We start from the raw sequence: 17,494 nt of genomic DNA, 5'->3' as shown, positions 1-17,494 counted from the left end.
CTTGTCTGGAACGCTCACTAAATGTTCCCATTTTAGGCCAGCTTTAATACTGTAGTAAACATTGGTTTATTCCAACAGAAATTAAAGATAGGAAATAATATTTTTAAACCAGCCTGACACAACATTTGATGCTTGATATTAAAGTTGTCAGTCAAAATGAAACGAAAGCTGGGTGGTGACGCTGCCAATGGGCAGAGCCTCTCCTGCAGCCCCTGGCTGGTCACTGTGGGCATTAAACCAAAAACAAGAGATGGTGCAGTGGTGTCTGTTGGAACTGACTTCAGAAGAGTCCCTTGGTGCAGCCCTGCCATGTTTCACATCGATGGCCAATGTTCCACAAGTGAGTTTGGTTTGGGTTTGGTGGCAGCTGGACAAATTAGGGTGGGCTGGGTTTGGGGTTGGGCTGGCTTTGGGGTTGGGCTGGCTTTGGGGTTGGGCTCTCTCTGGTGTTGGGTTGTGGATGGATTAGCTGGGTTGGGTGTTGGATGTTGGATTGGGATGGATTTAGTTTGCGTTGGGCTGGGGTTGGTTTGGATGCTTGAGGCCGTTTGCTCTTGTCCTGTCCCTGGTTGCCTGGAGAAGAGGCCAAAGCCTCGTGGACACCAGTGGAGCCCAGGGATGGATCAGGGGTAGCTGAGGGGAGAATTCACCTGCACAGAGCCAGAGCCTGAGGATGGAGATGTGAGTGCGTGCTGGTTCAACACTCCTAACGAACCAGAAACCTCAAAGCAATTATAGTTTGTGCATTTGGGCTAATTCTGATTTTTAGCTTTTGGGAAATAACAATTAAAAGCAAAGTTTTTTTTAAGAAATAGCTGTTTAAAGCTCTGTTCTCTGGGTGAGGAGCTGATTGTTTGCAGACGGGCTCAGCTGGTAATTTAGCACCATGCTGACAGCTCACGAGGTAGCACCTACCTATTACTTATTGTAAATCCTCCCTTCTGCTAATGAAGCCTATTCTGCTTCTGAACCTCAGACAAAAGGGTCTAGAAAATCACACCTGGGCTCTAAACTCACTGACGCACGCAGGAAGGGGAAAAAGTCCGCGGCAGCCGGGTCACCGGAGACCAGCCTGGCTTGGATTAGGTGGGGATGGCAGAGCTGGCTCTGGAGCTGGGGGTGTGGGGGAGTTGGAGCAATCCCAGCTCCACAGGGACATTTCTGTGTCCCTGCTGTGTCCCCATCTCTCTGGGAGCCCCCCACAGCTGCTCCCCAGGCCCAGCTGTTGCCCTGGGCAATCAGATAATCAAATGTCTGCAGAGTGCTCAGGGCTTTCCTTTGCAGCATCTGGGAGTGAAGAGCAGAGCAGGAGGGACAGGTGGTGGGAGAGGCTCCAGGGATGAGCCCCAGAAGGGCTGGAATGTGGCTGGCAGTGAAGGAACCACCGTGGTGAGCATCTCCCTGCACAGGGGGCTGAAAAGGGCTTAAATCCCATCCAGTGCCCCCCTGCCATGGCAGGGACACCTCCCACTGTCCCAGGTGCTCCCAGCCCTGTCCAGCCTGGCCTTGGGCACTGCCAGGGATCCAGGGGCAGCCACAGCTGCTCTGCCCTCCCTGCCAGGGAACAATTCCTGCCCAATACCCCACCTAACCCTGTCCTCTGGCACTGGGAGCCATTCCCTGTGTCCTGTCCCTCCATGTCCTTGTCCAAAGCCCCTCCCCACGATCACACAGGTAAGTGCCCATCTCCAGCCGATGGCACCGTGTCCCACTGTCCTGGCAGCCAGGAGCTTTCCCACAGCTGCCCTGCTCTTGTGCAAACCAGCTCGCCCTGACCCTGGTCACCACAGCCAGCCACAGCCCCTGGCACCGTGGGGACACCTCGGTGCCACCCAGGGATGGAGCAGCCCCGTCTGCCCTCCCCTTCCCAGTCCCAGAGATCCTGGAGATGGATTGTTCCTTCCTAAAGCTCATTAATTTTGCTGCAGCCATTATCTATCAGAAATATTTCTGACTCTGGGATATGCATGTGCTGCTTTTGCCCCTGTTTTACTGCTGGTTATTTTTTGCCAAGTTTGGGTTTGGCTGGGCTTTTAGTTCAGTGCCACAATGTAGTTTCTGTGCAGTTTTGGTTGAGTTTTGCTGCCGTGTGTGGCACCTGGAGCGCTGCAGAAGCGATGACTCCACGCCATCCCCATCGTGCTGCTGTTTATTATTTATTTCCCCAGCAACGGGGATATATTTAGCCCTGGAGCTTTGAGCTGTTTCAGCCCCATTATGCTCAGCAAATGCAGCAGCCTGGGGCAGAGAGCCCTGGCCAGGGCCAGCAGGAGCCCCCCAGGACTCCAGGGGACACCCCCAGCCTGTCCCTGCCCCACAGAGGGGCTGCGGGAGGGGAGGGTGAGAGAGCCACATCCCTCGGCTTCCCTCGGACTTGCCAAGGGTTGGGTTGGGCTGGGTGGATTTTTTTAAATTATTTTTAGTAATTGCTGTGTTTGAGGCTCGCAGGCCAGTGCTGTTTGTTTGGGGTGGGAACACGTGCGGCTCAGCTGGGGAAACGCTGCCTGCGAGCCAAAAAGGGTAAAAAAGGAAACGGTGGGAGAGAAAGGAGGAATTAAAAATGCTGGGTTTTAATTCTGGATTTGCTCTTGCAGGAGCCCAGAGAGGAATGTGCTGGGGCCAAGGCAGGAGCCCAGGGTGACAGGATGGCAGGGACAGCCCCCCTGTGTCACTGCCTGTCCCCCCATCTCCTCTCTCAGCTCCTCAGGGCTGCAGCTCCCCCTGCCCAGCCCCTGGAGATGATTTCCCCTCTATGTTCTGCTCCTTGGGGACACGTCCCCGAGCCCCCTGCCCAGCCCTGGGCACACCAGGCCACTTTTCCCAGCAGGAAGTGTCACCCCTGCATTAGGAGCACAATTCATGCCCACAGCTGATGCTGCCTCAGCAGTTTTGCCCCGACTTTTTTATGTGGTTTGATCTGAAATCAACAGATCCCATAATTAGAAAGATTCCACTTGTTACTTTTTAAACCTAAGGCTCCTTGTTGTGACCTCAGAAAATATCCTTAGTTATGCTCTGGAGCTGTGCCAGGCCTGTGATGGATTGGGTAAAGCTATTTACTGCCACCACCCCTCCTCCAGGTTGGATTTTATCAGCTGATCCATGGGCTCAGGCACTGGACACCAGTGAACTCCCTTCTGATGGTTCCTCTCCGTGCCACTCCTCCAGCCAGACTTGGACAAGTTCAATATTTACACTTTCTAAAATTCTGAAATGTCCATGTACTCTATATAATATATTGATATAATTTATTTTCAGGTTCACCAATAATTGAAGTTATCAGTAACCCTGGTAAGGAAATGCACCAAACTGGCTGGACCCTGGCAGGAGCTTGGCAGGAGCACTGAGAGCATCTGGGAGCCCCTTTGGGGTAACACTAAGACACAGCCTAGGAGTCTTTTATTCTGTAAAAGCCCAGAATTTGTGCCTGATGTGGCACAGCTCTGTGTGCCCAGAGCTCGACACGAGCTCACACTGCACAGGGGACATGGCCAGGGACAAGTCAGCCCACTGGGGACCATCCTGGGGGCAAACACCAACTCCACAGCTCAAATCACAAATGTCAGAACTGTAAAAATGGCATTTAATGGCATCTTTTCATAACCAGTCTGAAATGCCATCATTTTACTGGGATAATGTGAACACAACAGAGATCACAAATTGCAATCACATGCTGGGCTTCACCCGAGTTCCTTGGAAGCTGAGGACAGAGCCCGGGAAAGCAAATACCAGCAAAGCAAGGTGGCAGGTGAGGGAGGGCAGCAGATGTGCCCCAGCCCACCCCAGGGCTGTGGAGCACGGGAGGGGGCAGAGGGAAGGGCAGAAACCCTGCAAGGAATCAGATCCTGGGCCACAGATGTTTCTGGTATCAACATCAATGCTTTTGTAAATAGAATGGGACAAAGGGATTCTGGCTGGGATGTGACCACACTGAGGACTTGCTGCACTCACCACGAGCCCATGAGCCACTGAGCAGCTTTCTCTGAGTGTCTGATGGCTCTCCTTACAGCAGCTCTCCATAGCTGTTGCCTGAATAAACGTGGTTATCGTAAATCCCATCCTTGTCTTGCCTCTGACCCCCCCATCCGCAGCCATCCAGCTTGGGAATTACCGAGGGGAAATTTATGTAAGCTTTGTTTTAATTGCAAGCAATTCAAAGAAATCATTCCCTGCTGGGAGCTCGGCCTTTTCTGCTGCAGTTAAATGAGATTTTATTGCAGCACGCCTCGCTCTGTGGCTCGGGGGGGAGGCTGAGGTGGTTTTGGTGACTGAGGGATTGGAAACGCCGAAAACTCCGACGGCCACTGGCAGGGAAGGAGCTCCATGGAGCATCCTCTGTTCTGGGGCTGAGACTTTGTGAACCCAAGTGCAGCATCTTCACAGCCAGGGAGAGGCTCCTTTCAGCACTGCTGGTTTTCCTTTTCCCTTTTTCCTGGTTTCTGTCTGTGCACAGGAGCCCAGGGCAGCTCAGCCCCCACCACCCATCCCCTGCCCAGCACCTCTGTCCCAACCCTCACCTGGGGCCCCAAGGCTTTCCAGTCCATTTCATTTCTATCACTGATGTTTGGCACCTGGCACCTGCCTTGGGAGGGAGCTTTTATCACCTTCTGATGAGTATCAGACAGTCGGGAACCCCTGCAGGGACAAAATACATTTAAAATCACAGAATTAAAGAGGGATTGAGGTTGGAAGGGACCTCAAACTCTCAGAGTCCCTCCCCTGCCATGTCAGACCCAACCCTCTCCAGGACAAAAACTCCACAAAAGCATTTTGGAGCCATTTAATGAAAAAAGCAGAATTTTATTATATGGTTTCTGTCCATTATTCGGCATTGCTGTAAATGGCTCACATTTACTGCAACTTCTGTACAGATGTGTGGCTTTGTATTACCAGAACAGCAAATTTAAATGAAAAAATAAATGTTCAACAATTCCACACAAGCTTTTACAGTCCAACATTTCACTGAGTAGGTGAAAACTACAGACTTGTTACTACAGAATTATTCAGCATGAATAAAAAACTACAACTTTTATTTTTAAACAGGAGTCACTGGTTTAATTTTTATTTTTTTTAATGCTGTTTAAAATTGCTGTGATAAAAATAATGATTTTTTTTTTTTTTTTAATAATGCCATACACTGGTATGATATAGGATTTGTCCCCAGTATATATCTTTTTGTTTAATATACAAAATAGAGTAATGACCCATCTCTGCTGTGGGCAGGGGGTTGGAGGTGGGGCGTTCCCACACGCTCACAGCCTTCCCTCGGACACGAGGCCTCTGGCTGGAGAGGCCCTCGACCTTCACGGAAAATTTGGTTCCTATGAAACATCGATGGCTCAGCAAGCCCTGGCTGCAGCCTGGGCTAAGGGCAGAGCGTGCCTGGTCCGTGGAGATGGGATCCCACACTGGACTGGACTGGGCTGGAAGGGACCCTAAAGCCCATCTCTTCCCCCCTTCCAGCGGACCAGGCTGCTCCGAGCCCCGTCCAAGCAGGCCTTGAACACTTGCAGGGATACATTAATACAATCTTTATAAAATCTCACTCTACTCATGTCCCTGAAGTCCTCCCTCTCTGAAGTTGGGCTGCAGGATGTTTCCCACAGCCCACGTTCATCCAGGCACTTCCTCCTTCCCTACCTTTTCCTGTGGAAATGGCGAGGTCACTTTTCGGCGTGGATTGGCAGCGGTCCCCAGCCCCCCGCCCTCCCCGTGTCCCCGTGTCCCCGTCCCGCTGTCCCCCTAAGGCCATTGCGATCCTGAGCTGCCCCCGCCGCGCGGGTGGATCCGTGCACTTTGTGATAAGGCACTGAAGGGCCGAATTCTCCCTGCTTTATCCAGAGTGCAGGGACTCCCCACTGCTACACGGACCACGGATAACAGGACACGGACTTCTCACTGCTGGCTACAGCACTACGGAGTCTCACTGGTGAGGTTCGAACTGAACGGCATGTACAGGACGATTCTTCCTCTAACATCACAGTTTCCTTTGTTTCTCCTTAAATCCAGAGACTGAAAATGAATATACAGGCAAACAGACACAAGGGGCAGAGAGCCTCTCCTCCTCTGTGAGCGGTTCTCTCACGGGGGGATCGCAGGACCCCAGAATTTGGGTTGGAAGGGATCTCAAAGCTCATCCGGTTCCAAGCCCGGCTCCACCGTCTGCTGGAGCTCGCTGCAGTTGCTTTTGCTGGCAAAAATGACAATTTGGGGTCCCTGCACCCCGACCCGCACACGCTGTCCCCAGGCTCCCAATGAGGGCTCTGGGGATGCAAGTTTATAAAACATTCTCCAAAGTAAGAGCACACTTCCCCTACCCCAAGAGCCCCCCCAACCCCACAAACTCCTATCTGTATCGCAAACGGGCGCGGGAGGATTCCCAATGACTTGGGCTGGAAGTTGGAATTAAAATCCTGACCTTTACCTATTACAAAATGTACATATTCCTTACAGATCAAAGACGAGAGCGATTATTTTCTTTTATTAAAGATGCTATTTTACTCCAAAGTACTGAATATAGGATCTTTTTTAATAGGTATAACATTCAAAAAGAGCTTTAAGAAAGGATGAGAATTGAGTTTCCTATTTCATTTGGAAACCAAGGTCTGCTCAATGTAGAAATGTGCTGTGAACACCCCACGCTCTGTATTTACATATTGCTGGCACCTGGATGTGGATTATTGCCCAATTTCTAAGCTGTTTTTGCTGTGGGAGGGAGGCTGTGCCTGAGCCCCCGTCAGAGCTGCGCCGGGTTTTGCAGCGGCTCCCGACCATACAGATAGGAGTATCCCACCCCAAACCAAGGGGAATTTTACACAGTGATTCGATAGACACAACCCAAGCCTACACACACCCACGGAGCACAGGTTTCCCCCCTGGGAACAGAACACCTCTTTGGACACCGACACCGACAGCCCCGGGGCTGCCTCCGGCCAAACCACACGCGGCGGTTTCCACTCAGTATCTGTGACCCCTACAAAAAATATAATTACATGTATCATGATAAAGCAATCTGTCATCTAAAAATCATCCTTATTATACACTATACAAGCTATTTTACAATCATTTAATAAATTGCTTTTAAAGCTGCAGTAGCCCTTCCCTTTTTTTTTTCTTGGATCAGCGAATATACCGATTATACATACTTGAAACTATAACTAAATATAAAAATATATTAGGTTTTGTATTTTCTCAGATGATCTTTCTCATTTCTATTACACAAACGATCTGGCCACTTTGAGTAAAAATCAAATTTTAGAGTGGCATAGTAAATATTTCAGTTTTGAGATACAGAAAATTGTTAAGGTGCACGTAGAAAAGGCTACTACAGCTTCTAAATGTCGAAAATATCCTCATCAATGGCAACAAGGAGAAATCCACAAGGCCTATGGGAATTTATGGCACGCCAGGAATTCAATGTGAAGGGCTGCAGCCTTACAAAGACAGAAAGTTTGACGAACAACTCTAAGACCACGAACTCAGTAGCGGAGCTCTCCTGCTCTCCAGGAAAGAGGATGGAGCAGTCAGTGAAGGGTGCAGATGTGGAATTGGGTCTCTAACCAGGCGAGTTTGGAGCTGGGAGATCCAGTCCCAGCCGCGTGGACAAGTCCCCGGAGAGGAGGATTCTGGAATCCTACAGGAGAACAACCCCAGTCCCCGGGTGCACTCACATGTCCTCCCCCTGTCCGTGGGGTCTCCAGAAATACTTGTGTGATGACAGCTTTAGGTGTATGGAAAACGGAGTTTCTCCACACAGAAGTAAACTTTTCTGAAGCTATGCATATTTTCCTGAAAATTTCCTGATGGGAAGTCAGGACTGATCTTCTTGGCATCAATGCAGCCCGTGACTCTTTGCGTTATGGCTGTTGCATCATATGCAAAAATCAGGCTTCTTTTTTTTTTTCAATATATAAAATAACCTGCTCATTTACATCCAGTTAGAACTGGGTTAATTTTCTATGAATCTGCATATCCAACACTTTTGCAATGTACCAAAAGGATTTGTTTCATCCGGATCTACTGAAATGAGATTTGAGAGTGTTCTCCCACCCACCCTGGCCCTTAGAAAAAGCCCAATTTTCATGGCCACTTTGCCAGTTGAAAGCATTAGGTTAGAAAAGCCCAACCCAGTTTTCACATGAATCTACTCGAGTATTTACTGTCTAGAGGTCGTTTAGGAAAGCTACGAGCTGCCCCACCTTAAAAAACCAGCTGTACAATAGGCATCTTGAAGTATTACAAAAAAATTATGTAAGAAAAAATGAACAAGCCGAGTTCACGGTATATAAAGTTAAAGGAAATTGCTAAAACCAGACAGTAATAGCTATAAAAGGCACAACTTCCCTTTTCTGATATACACTTGTAAACTTTCTTCAGGTTACATGCATAAACCAAAATACTACCTTAACTTTAAAAAAAAAAAAAAAATCCAAAACACTTTACTAAAATAAAAAAAAAAAAAGAAAAAAAAAAAGAAAAAAAAAAGCCTAAAAAATTGTCTTCAGCCAACTGCAGCAATTAATTAATTAATTAGCAGAATGTTCATAACAGCCTCAGAGCTTGTCACTGGTGGTTTGATGCATCCAGGGATGGTGCACGAGGGGAGAGAGAAAATTTCTGCCAAAACCCAGATCTTTTCCTTTCCTTTCTCCCCAATTCTTTCCCAAAGGCGAGAAATCCGCTGCTTCTCCAGCCTAACTCTTGGCCCTCTGTAAACCACATGTAGTGCATAATTACAAAAGAAACACCTGCGAGGACAAAAGGAACAAGTTCTGTAGGTTTTCTCTTTACAAAACAAAGCTATCGTGTGACGGTTTCTTAAGGCAACCCTTTGTGTTAAGGCAGTCACTTCTGATGAAACAAGAGCTTCTTGATATTTCCATTGGAATATTTTGGTATCTGATTGCTGATGATTTCTGCCAACATTTCTGGGAACTCAATACTCATGGATTTATCCAAAAATGTCTGGAAGCAAAAGCTCAGAAGATTTTCAACCACCTACGAGTGACAAGACAAAGAATTACTTGCACATGAAGATGTTCAGAGAACATTCACCTCCCTCCTCCCCAACTCCAGCCCACAGGATGGGGCTTGGGCAAGACGTGCACAGGAATCCTCATTTAGTTTGTTAATTAATTGTCCATGGCACTCTGATAGAAACCAGACTGTGCAAGGCTTTACAAACACTGAGGAGATTCGGTACCAATTCCCATTCCAGCAGATAAATAACACACACATGGATAAGCTAAATGAGATTGTTCCAGGTGCTTGGTACAGGAACAAGAAAAAACCAGTAATTTTGAGGTCTCAAAGTTACCCTTGTCTTAAACACTGCTTTGTGCTACATGTGTAATTGGAATTAAACTGCCAAAGGAGACAGTCTGAATTGGAAATTCCTTCAAAATTAGATCACTGCTACCACCACACATAGTGCTGAGGCATTGTTTTAATGGAATTTCAAGCTATTCCATAAATTCTTTCCTTCTTGGCCTCTGAGATAAGACTGCTTTTAAACATCACATTTCTGCTTCTACTGCAAAGTCAGTTACAGTTCCTGAGCTCCTCCTTTTTAAAGCAATGTAATTTTTCACAACTGGAGAGACTGAAAATGAGATTAATGATACAATTAATTGCTGTGGGTTGTGCTGCAGAGGCAGCCTGAGAGGACCATGTTCAGGGCTGTCAATTTGCCTTTTGTGAGGCAGCAGAGGAGCACGACCTCCTCCTCCTCCCCAATATCTGTCCCTTTAAATGAAGAGAGCTGGAGGAGCTCGCTGTCCCCGCCCCACACGTATTTCTCTGGAATGCCTGCAGCATTCCTGTCAGGACTTACATCATGCATAGAGTCCAGCAGTTTAGTCAGTTGATAAAATCGCTGCCAGTTCTGGCTGGAGTTCCCTTCCCTCTTGACGATGGCCTTGCCCAGCTCCTTGATGTACGTCATGCGGATCTCCTCAAACAGGGACTGGCTCTTCAGGCCTTCCTTGGGAACTGCAACATGGACACCAACCCTCACAACACTGCAAAACCCAACTGTCACACGCTCTGAGTTCTCTTACATTAGTTACACACAGAGGGAATCTTCATCAGGAGCTGCAGTGATAGGACAAGGAGCGAGAGGGGAAATTTAGGCTAAAATATGGAATTCTTCCATGTGAGGGTGGGGAGGCCCTGGCAGAGGCTGTCCAGAGAAGCTGTGGCTGTCCCTGGATCCCTGGATGTGTTTAAGGCCAGGGTGGAATGAGGTGAGCTTTAAGGTCCCTTCCAACTCAAACTATTCTGTGATTCTGTGAAAATGAGTGAAAGAAAAAGGGCCTGGACTGACTGAAGTGACAGCAGAGAGAGAAGGAGAGAGCAGGATGGGACAGTGACCAGCCAAACACAAAGCACAGGCCTGCTGAAAATAAAAAATAAAAGCCTCCAAAGGTATCCCACCAAAAAACAGCAGGAAGGGAACTGGACCACAGAGGCAACAACACCCAGCTCTGGAAGCAGCTTGATGGAGAACCACCAGGGCTGGAGCTCCTGTGCGCTCCAGCTCCAGGGAAATGTGACATTAGGAAGGTTCCATAAAACCTCTGCGTGCCCAGGGAAGAGCAAGGGCAGGGTCACAGGATGGCTTGGCTTGGAAAGGACCTTGAAAGATCATCTGGTTCTGAGCCTCCTGACATGGATCAAGTAACAGCTCCAGGCAAGGCAAACAGACTGCAGCAGCCATGGGGAATCTGGGCATGGACACAGCTCCTCTGGGACAGCCATGGCACATGGAGACAGCGCTGGGGACAGCAGCCCAAGAGCTGGGGATTCCAGTCCAGGTGAAGTCCCTGTGCCTCCTGTGGGGATGGTCATTCCAAAGGCCAAGGACCAACCTGGGCAAATGGAGCACGAGGACTCCTTCAGCTGCTTCCTCAGAGGCCTCTGATCACCTCGGGGAAGTGAAGGAGTTGAAGACAAAGGAGAGAAAGAGCTGAGACCAAGGTGACCAAAAGCACAACAGGAGGATAGAGGCCATAGAGCACATTCCCTTCCTTAGGAAATCCAACCTTCCCTGCACTGTCAGCATCTGACAGACTCTGGAATGAAGTCTCCCATCTGTTTTGCCTACACAGGAGATGAAACCTGCCAATCGTTTCAATACTTCACGTGGAAAAGGTCTCTGAGCTATGTCTGTGTGTGAGCTACAAGTCTAGACCTGTGTGGGATTCCTGCTTCACTCCTCCTCCTCATCTTCTCTTGGAAAACTTAACACAGAAACACAATAAACAAATTCAAATTGTCAAGTTGTGGATTAAAGAGCTATAGAAATCTCAGCTATTCAATTGCAGAAGTTCCCTGATGATACACTCTCACAATGTATGTGCTTAACAAAATGAAGATGAATTGTCTCCCACTGGAAATCGAGTGGAGAGGCCTCGGGCAGTGCCAGCTCTGGAGGAGCTGAATCCTGCCAGAGCTGCCTCCTCACCACTTCTGCCATGGAAATTTCTCCATGGAAATTTCCAGCTCCTGTGAGGAAAGTTGGCCTACACCACACCCAAAACACTTGAGGAATTTTTGGGAGAGATTTCAGAATCAAACAGGAACTGTTTGAAATCTGCAATTTCAGGGAAGTTTTAAGTTCCTACAAAGCCCACGGCCATGAGAGGCTGAAAGTTTCCTCTGAAAAGAGCCCTTGTCCCAGTTCTGGGCTTGGCAGTGAGGCAGTGCTGGGCACTGCCAGGCTGGGGGGCACTGGCCATGGCACCCTCACACTGCCCTGCCCACACCATCACCCCCTGCCCTGACACGTGAGCAGTGCTGGGGTTCCCAACCCTCCTGCTCCTATCTGCAAAAAGCCCAAGGTGAACAAATTCTCATTTCTGTGTAAGAATCAATGCTATTATTCACTGAAAAAATTAAAGATAAGGAATTTTTACACCCTCAATGTAATAAACTTAATAATATTTACTTTTTATCACATTTCAGGGTCCTTCCAAGCCAAAGCACCTGACGAGGATGGTGCAGAATTACAGAAGTACATTGACAAATCTTCACTAGCTCTGCTGCTCTTGCAACCCTTCAAACACACTGGCACCTCTGTCACTGCTCTGAAGCGAGGCCCTCGTGCCAGGCAGGAGCAGGAACACGTCAGCCCTGCCCGAGGCAGCTCCCTCGGGATCCTGTGGCCGTGGGATGGGACAGGATGGGAATTCCCAGGACACAGAGGCTGTGCTGGAGCGAGGTGCCCCGCTCACAGCCACCCCAGCACACTCACACACACTCACACACAGTCACACACACTCACACACACTCACACACAGTCACACACACACACAGTCACACTCACACACAGTCTCACACACACACACACACACACACACACTCGCACACACACTCACACACAGTCACACACACACACAGTCACACACACACTCACACACAGTCACACACACTCATACTCACTCACACTCACACTCACTCACTGTGCCCCTGGATTGCAGCCCAGCCTGGGCTGAGCTCAGATCCCCGGGAGCTCCAGCTCCAGCAGAACAAAGCCACTGGTGACCAGAGAAATCAGCAGAGGGGAAAAGTAACACTGTGAAAGGTATTTACACATAATCACTTGTATTAGTTCTGTTGTCTCAGTTTACTTCTGCATATTCTAAAGGGACTCTTTCTGACACTGCACTTTGAAGTCTCACGCAGCACAGACAGAATTTACTAAGCTGTGACTTGTTTAACCCCAGCACATCCTACCTAAAGATAAAAACCAGCATGTAGCAGCATATTGTACAAATCCATCTCACAAAATCTATTGCAAATCCACCACATACTTCTGCAGAAGCAAAAAGCTTGGTATTGAGCTGTTCACCTACTTGTAGAGAGGAGAAGCAATGTCTTCATGCAGAGATACTCCTCGTAGGAGACTTGGAGCCGGGACAGCTCTCGGGCCACCATGAGCATGTGTTTGCATTGTTCATACATACATGGGAGATTCATCCTCTGCCTGAGGAATAAAAGCACAGGAGTGAGTGAAATGTCTGGCTATCTGCACGTTGTGGATGTGTTTTTCTGTGCTGCAGAGGAGGAGCTGTATGTGAGCCGTGGCACCGCTGAGGATCTCACTGCCTTGGTGCCAAACTCTGGCCCTGAGGATGAGCACTGAGGCATCCTGAGCCCCAGTGCCTTCACAAAAGGTCTGCACCAAGGACTCAGCAGCAAGCTCTGCTCTCAGCAGCACTGCCCCACACCTACAGCTCCAGCTGTGGGCACTGACAGCAGCCCAGACACCCCGGCCTCACCTCTGGACTCCTGCAGCAAGGAGCAGCAAAGTGCACACGAGGTGATTCTGCATGGAACAGCAGTAAGTGCAATGCTGGGCTGTGGGATGTTTCTCAGGGCACTTGACACAAAGCCATCACTTGGCAAACACTGTCCTGGCCCCTCTGGGCTGTACCAAAGGGCATCTCACATATTTTAAATTAAGTTATTTAAACCCATTCTCTGCCAGGGCTCAGCAGCTTTCCTCATGTAAAACTGTGCCTGTTTCTGGGCAGAAGGTTAAAATAAACTTTATAAAAGGGGTCAGCCTGTCGTTTGTTTCTGCCTGCTGGGAACGGAACCGCGTCCACACGGCTGAGGATCCAGAGAAGACACAGAGCTTTGGGGCAGTGCTGAGGCCACACAAGCTGGAGTTCCCAGAACAGGGGAGCAGCCCCAGCCCTGTGCTCAGCCAGGACAGCTCTGCCCCGTGCCCCGTGTCAGGGCACAGGGAGGCTGATTCACCTCGTCCCAGTGCTGGCACAGCTCCGGGAACGGCTCCCAGCCAGGCCCATCCTGGCCAGGGCACATCAGATGATCTCAGCTGGCACAGGAGCTGTTCTGGGGACACAGACCAGGACAAGGGCAGGGCTCAGGGCTCTGCCTGCTCAGGATCTCCCCTCTGCACAGGGAACTCACCAGCCCCACACACAGAGCAGTGTAACACCTCCTGGGCTGCTACACTCAGCTCATGGAAACACACCATACATCTGCCTTCTCAGCTGAACTGCCACTGAACAGGCTGCTCCACCCTGGCCCCCTCCTCGACCCCTAAAACACCCACCCCTGTGTCCCAGCCCAGGCCTGGCAGCACCTGGGGCATGGGGATGGGCACAGGATGGGCACAGGATGGGCACAGAATGGACACAGAATGGACACAGGATGGACACAGGATGGATATAATAGCATGGACACAGGATGGGCACAGGACGGGCACAGGATGGACACAGGATGGATATAATAGCATGGACACAGGATGGACACAGAATGGACACAGGATGGACACAGGATGGATATAATAGGAGGGACACAGGATGGGCACAGGACGGGCACAGGATGGATGCAGTATGGATATAATAGGAGGGACACAGGATGGACACAGGAGGGACACAGGATGGACTCAGGAGGGACACAGGGGCGAGGGAAGCACGGCAGGGTTTGCATGGCTCTCAGTCACTGGGTTCAGCAGAGCTGCACAGCACCAAACCCCAGGAAACAAGATGCTGCTGTTCTGAAAACCAGATGGCATCGAATCCACACAAGGAGCTACAAAAGAATGTTGGGGAAAAAATGTGGGGAATAAGGGGACTGACTAAACAGTGCTCTCAGAAGTGCCAGCACTTGTTTTGCTGTTCAAACCCAGCAGCACAGGCACCCTGCACAGCATGGGACATCAGCAGCACAAACGCATGACCTCACTCCTCTCTGCAAGGAGCTCCAGTGACGAGCAAGGAACCAGAGGCAAAACCCCGGGGCCCAGGACTTCCAGGAACTCTGCCTCAAGCTGGACAGCAATGAAATGGCATCTGCTACTCCATGAACACAACTGTGCATCGTCACTCTGCTCACTGTAATTTCGGGCACCCTGTGTCATACCCAGGGGACGAAAGCTGAGACAGAACCAGGGCCAGTTCCAGCAGGGCATGTTTTCAATCACAGACTGGGGAAACAGTTATACAATACTGCAAAATCACAGGTTTAAACCCTTTCCAAGTACTAAATAATGGCCTAAAGCCTAAGATTTATTCAGCTGCCAAACTTTTCAACAGTTTGAATCAAGTTTCATGTGTGTGTGTGTATAAAAACACGTATAACATATATAAAATTGCCAGCTAGTATAGACATACCTCCATAAAAAATAAATAAATTCTAGGAGTACAGACATAAAAGTGGAATATTCAATAAATATTCCATTTTTAGGAGAAGACTGAGCAAATGACTAGTATGGCAGTTTAAGACATAAGAAGAGAATTTAATCCTCTTTCCCACCACAGACTACGAGCTCCTGGATGTTGTTACTCCCTGTAAGTAGCAGTAAATACACAGGAACACACTGGACAGGGCTGGCACAAGGATAAATGCATGAAGGACTGATGTTGCTCAGATACTTGAGCAGCTACATGAGGCTAAAGAAAGTCTAATTAATCCCATAAAGAAATCAGTAACTGTAGTTCTGTCCAACGGAACCACCAAGTCCTGGAGACCCCTCAGAGATGGAGTTTCCCTTCGTGAAGCTGAAGACACTGAACTGTTCTGAGCACGAGGGTAAGTCTCAGAAATGGAATAAATGGTTTCTAAAGCCCATCTCACACCCAAGGATAATTAACCAGGATTTAACCATGGCTCTCTGTAGCCATGGCAGTGGCTCTGTGCTCGGGTGTGGGTTTTACCCCTGCCCAGCTCAGCACCACTCCCCAGCCCTCCCCATGGGCACAGCTCATCAGCCAAACCCAAGGGGATTTATTTTTGTCTGCCTGCCCTGGCCACCCCCAGCCCCCAGCTCTCCCCTGCAGGGCTCTCGTGTCTCACTTGGTGTTTGTCAGGTTTTACCCCGAGGTGGCTCTGTTTTATTGAGGGATGGGACATAAAAAGTTACGACCGGAGGGTTTTATGGAGAGCCTGTAGCTCACTGGAAGGAACTGCAGTGCTCTCAGTCAGCTCAGTGTTTTATTGAAAACAAATGTCACTCTGATCTACGACTCACCAAACTGGAGCTGGAAGGAATTTGGGAAATACTGCTTGCTGTAACAGCATTACCCTTTCATTTCTGGGGGTTTTCAAGAGTTCCAACACCTAGCACTGAAGCTCTGTGGTTTTGACCCACTGATAAAACAGCAGGAGACCTCTGACTTACAGCAAATTAGATATTATTGCACTTAGTGACAACATCAATTATTTCAATTCCACCACACAGAGACTATTCTGCTCCAGGGACACATTCTAGGCACTTTAATAAACAGAAGTATACAGATGGGCCCTCACCTGCCATCTCCTCCTCAGCCTTTTTAAAAGAAATTATTATTATAAGGCAATGATTACAGTTTATAAAAGCCTGGATAAATATTCCCAATAAAAAAAAGCAAGGGAATAAATAAACATGAAATATAAATCGCTGATCCCACAGAAAATGTAACAATCATTAATTTGTTTACAACACAGAAAGTATTTGGGAGATCTGATTTTGAAATTATATAGGACCAAAAATATTAAACTGTGCCAAAGCAGGCTAAAGGTATTGCCTTCATATCAAAACCAGGAAACAGACATGTGAATAAGATCCAATCACTTCAACAATCCCAAATTCCCTGTTCCCCTCTTCTACAGCACAGAATTACTGCACAACATAAACCTGGAAAAATTCAAGGAAAATGATTTGTGGTGCAAGAAAAATACATGTTCAAACATTCCACCACATTCAACTTTGCTTGAAAGCTGACAAGAAAGTTCACAAGAAACCACAAATCAGGCAGGTTGTTCCATCTCTAACCTTGTCTTTTCAGCCTTAATTTCATCAGATCAGCCAGAACTGTTTCGCTCTGGCAAACTCCTAAGGCCATACTGCCACTTTGATACACTAAACAGACAGAACATTATGCAATTTGCCAAACTTTTCTCTCCATCCCAGGCATATTTTTAGCTCTGACTGTGTTGGCTCTGATAATATGAATGATTCTAGTGAATGGTGCAGAACAGTCACAATATGGAATGTTAAAGCACAAACACCTCCCACAAAAACTTCTGGATATAAATACACTTAATATCTCAATTACCTTCCGTTTGACTTAGTGAAAAACGCTAAGCAAGCTGCTGGAAAAAAACAAGTGGGGAAGGAGAGGCTGCTGTGGGATCTCTGGGAGGACTCAGGATCCACCCCCGAGGCAAAGCCCAGCGCCAGCAGCTCCTACTCACTCGTTAATGATCAGGTCTGGAGCAAAGCACAGCAGGTTGCCATTGGACTGCTTGTAGGATCTCCAGCCCAAAGCAAAAGCCATCAGGAACATCCAGGAGTACTGCAGAAGGGTCATTTGGTCATCCAGGTGCAAATTTCGGAAACCTGGAGAAATAAAAATGGAGGGGGGATGGTGTCAGTCGTAAAAAAGCAACAAAGGACAGAAGATTTGTGTGACTTGGAAAAGGAGCAGGGTTATGAGCAGCACAACTGCTGTGTTATCAGTGCATAGGTACTACAGGGAGT

The 17,494-nt window shown here is 48.5% G+C and overlaps 1 protein-coding gene across 7 annotated transcripts in view; it reads right to left on the bottom strand.

Annotated features, from left to right (window-relative positions):
* Positions 1–4,779: 4,779 nt before the first annotated feature.
* Positions 4,780–17,494, bottom strand: part of NR3C1 (nuclear receptor subfamily 3 group C member 1) — a 60,482-nt gene continuing 47,767 nt past the window's right edge. For all 7 annotated transcript variants that reach the window (XM_086851823.1, XM_086851825.1, XM_086851822.1 and 4 more), the window contains 4 exons: positions 17,209–17,353; positions 12,855–12,985; positions 9,833–9,990; positions 4,780–8,997 (listed from right to left, as the gene is read on the bottom strand). In XM_086851823.1, coding sequence (XP_086707949.1) covers positions 8,845–8,997; positions 9,833–9,990; positions 12,855–12,985; positions 17,209–17,353 — 587 coding nt within the window. In that variant the 3' untranslated portion in view covers positions 4,780–8,844. The remainder of the gene's footprint in view (positions 8,998–9,832; positions 9,991–12,854; positions 12,986–17,208; positions 17,354–17,494) is intronic.

Source organism: Cyanistes caeruleus, chromosome 15 (assembly GCF_971803275.1).
Source record: "Cyanistes caeruleus chromosome 15, bCyaCae1.hap1.1, whole genome shotgun sequence".
Lineage (NCBI taxonomy): Eukaryota > Metazoa > Chordata > Aves > Passeriformes > Paridae > Cyanistes > Cyanistes caeruleus.
This window is presented reverse-complemented; position numbering and strand designations above follow the sequence as displayed.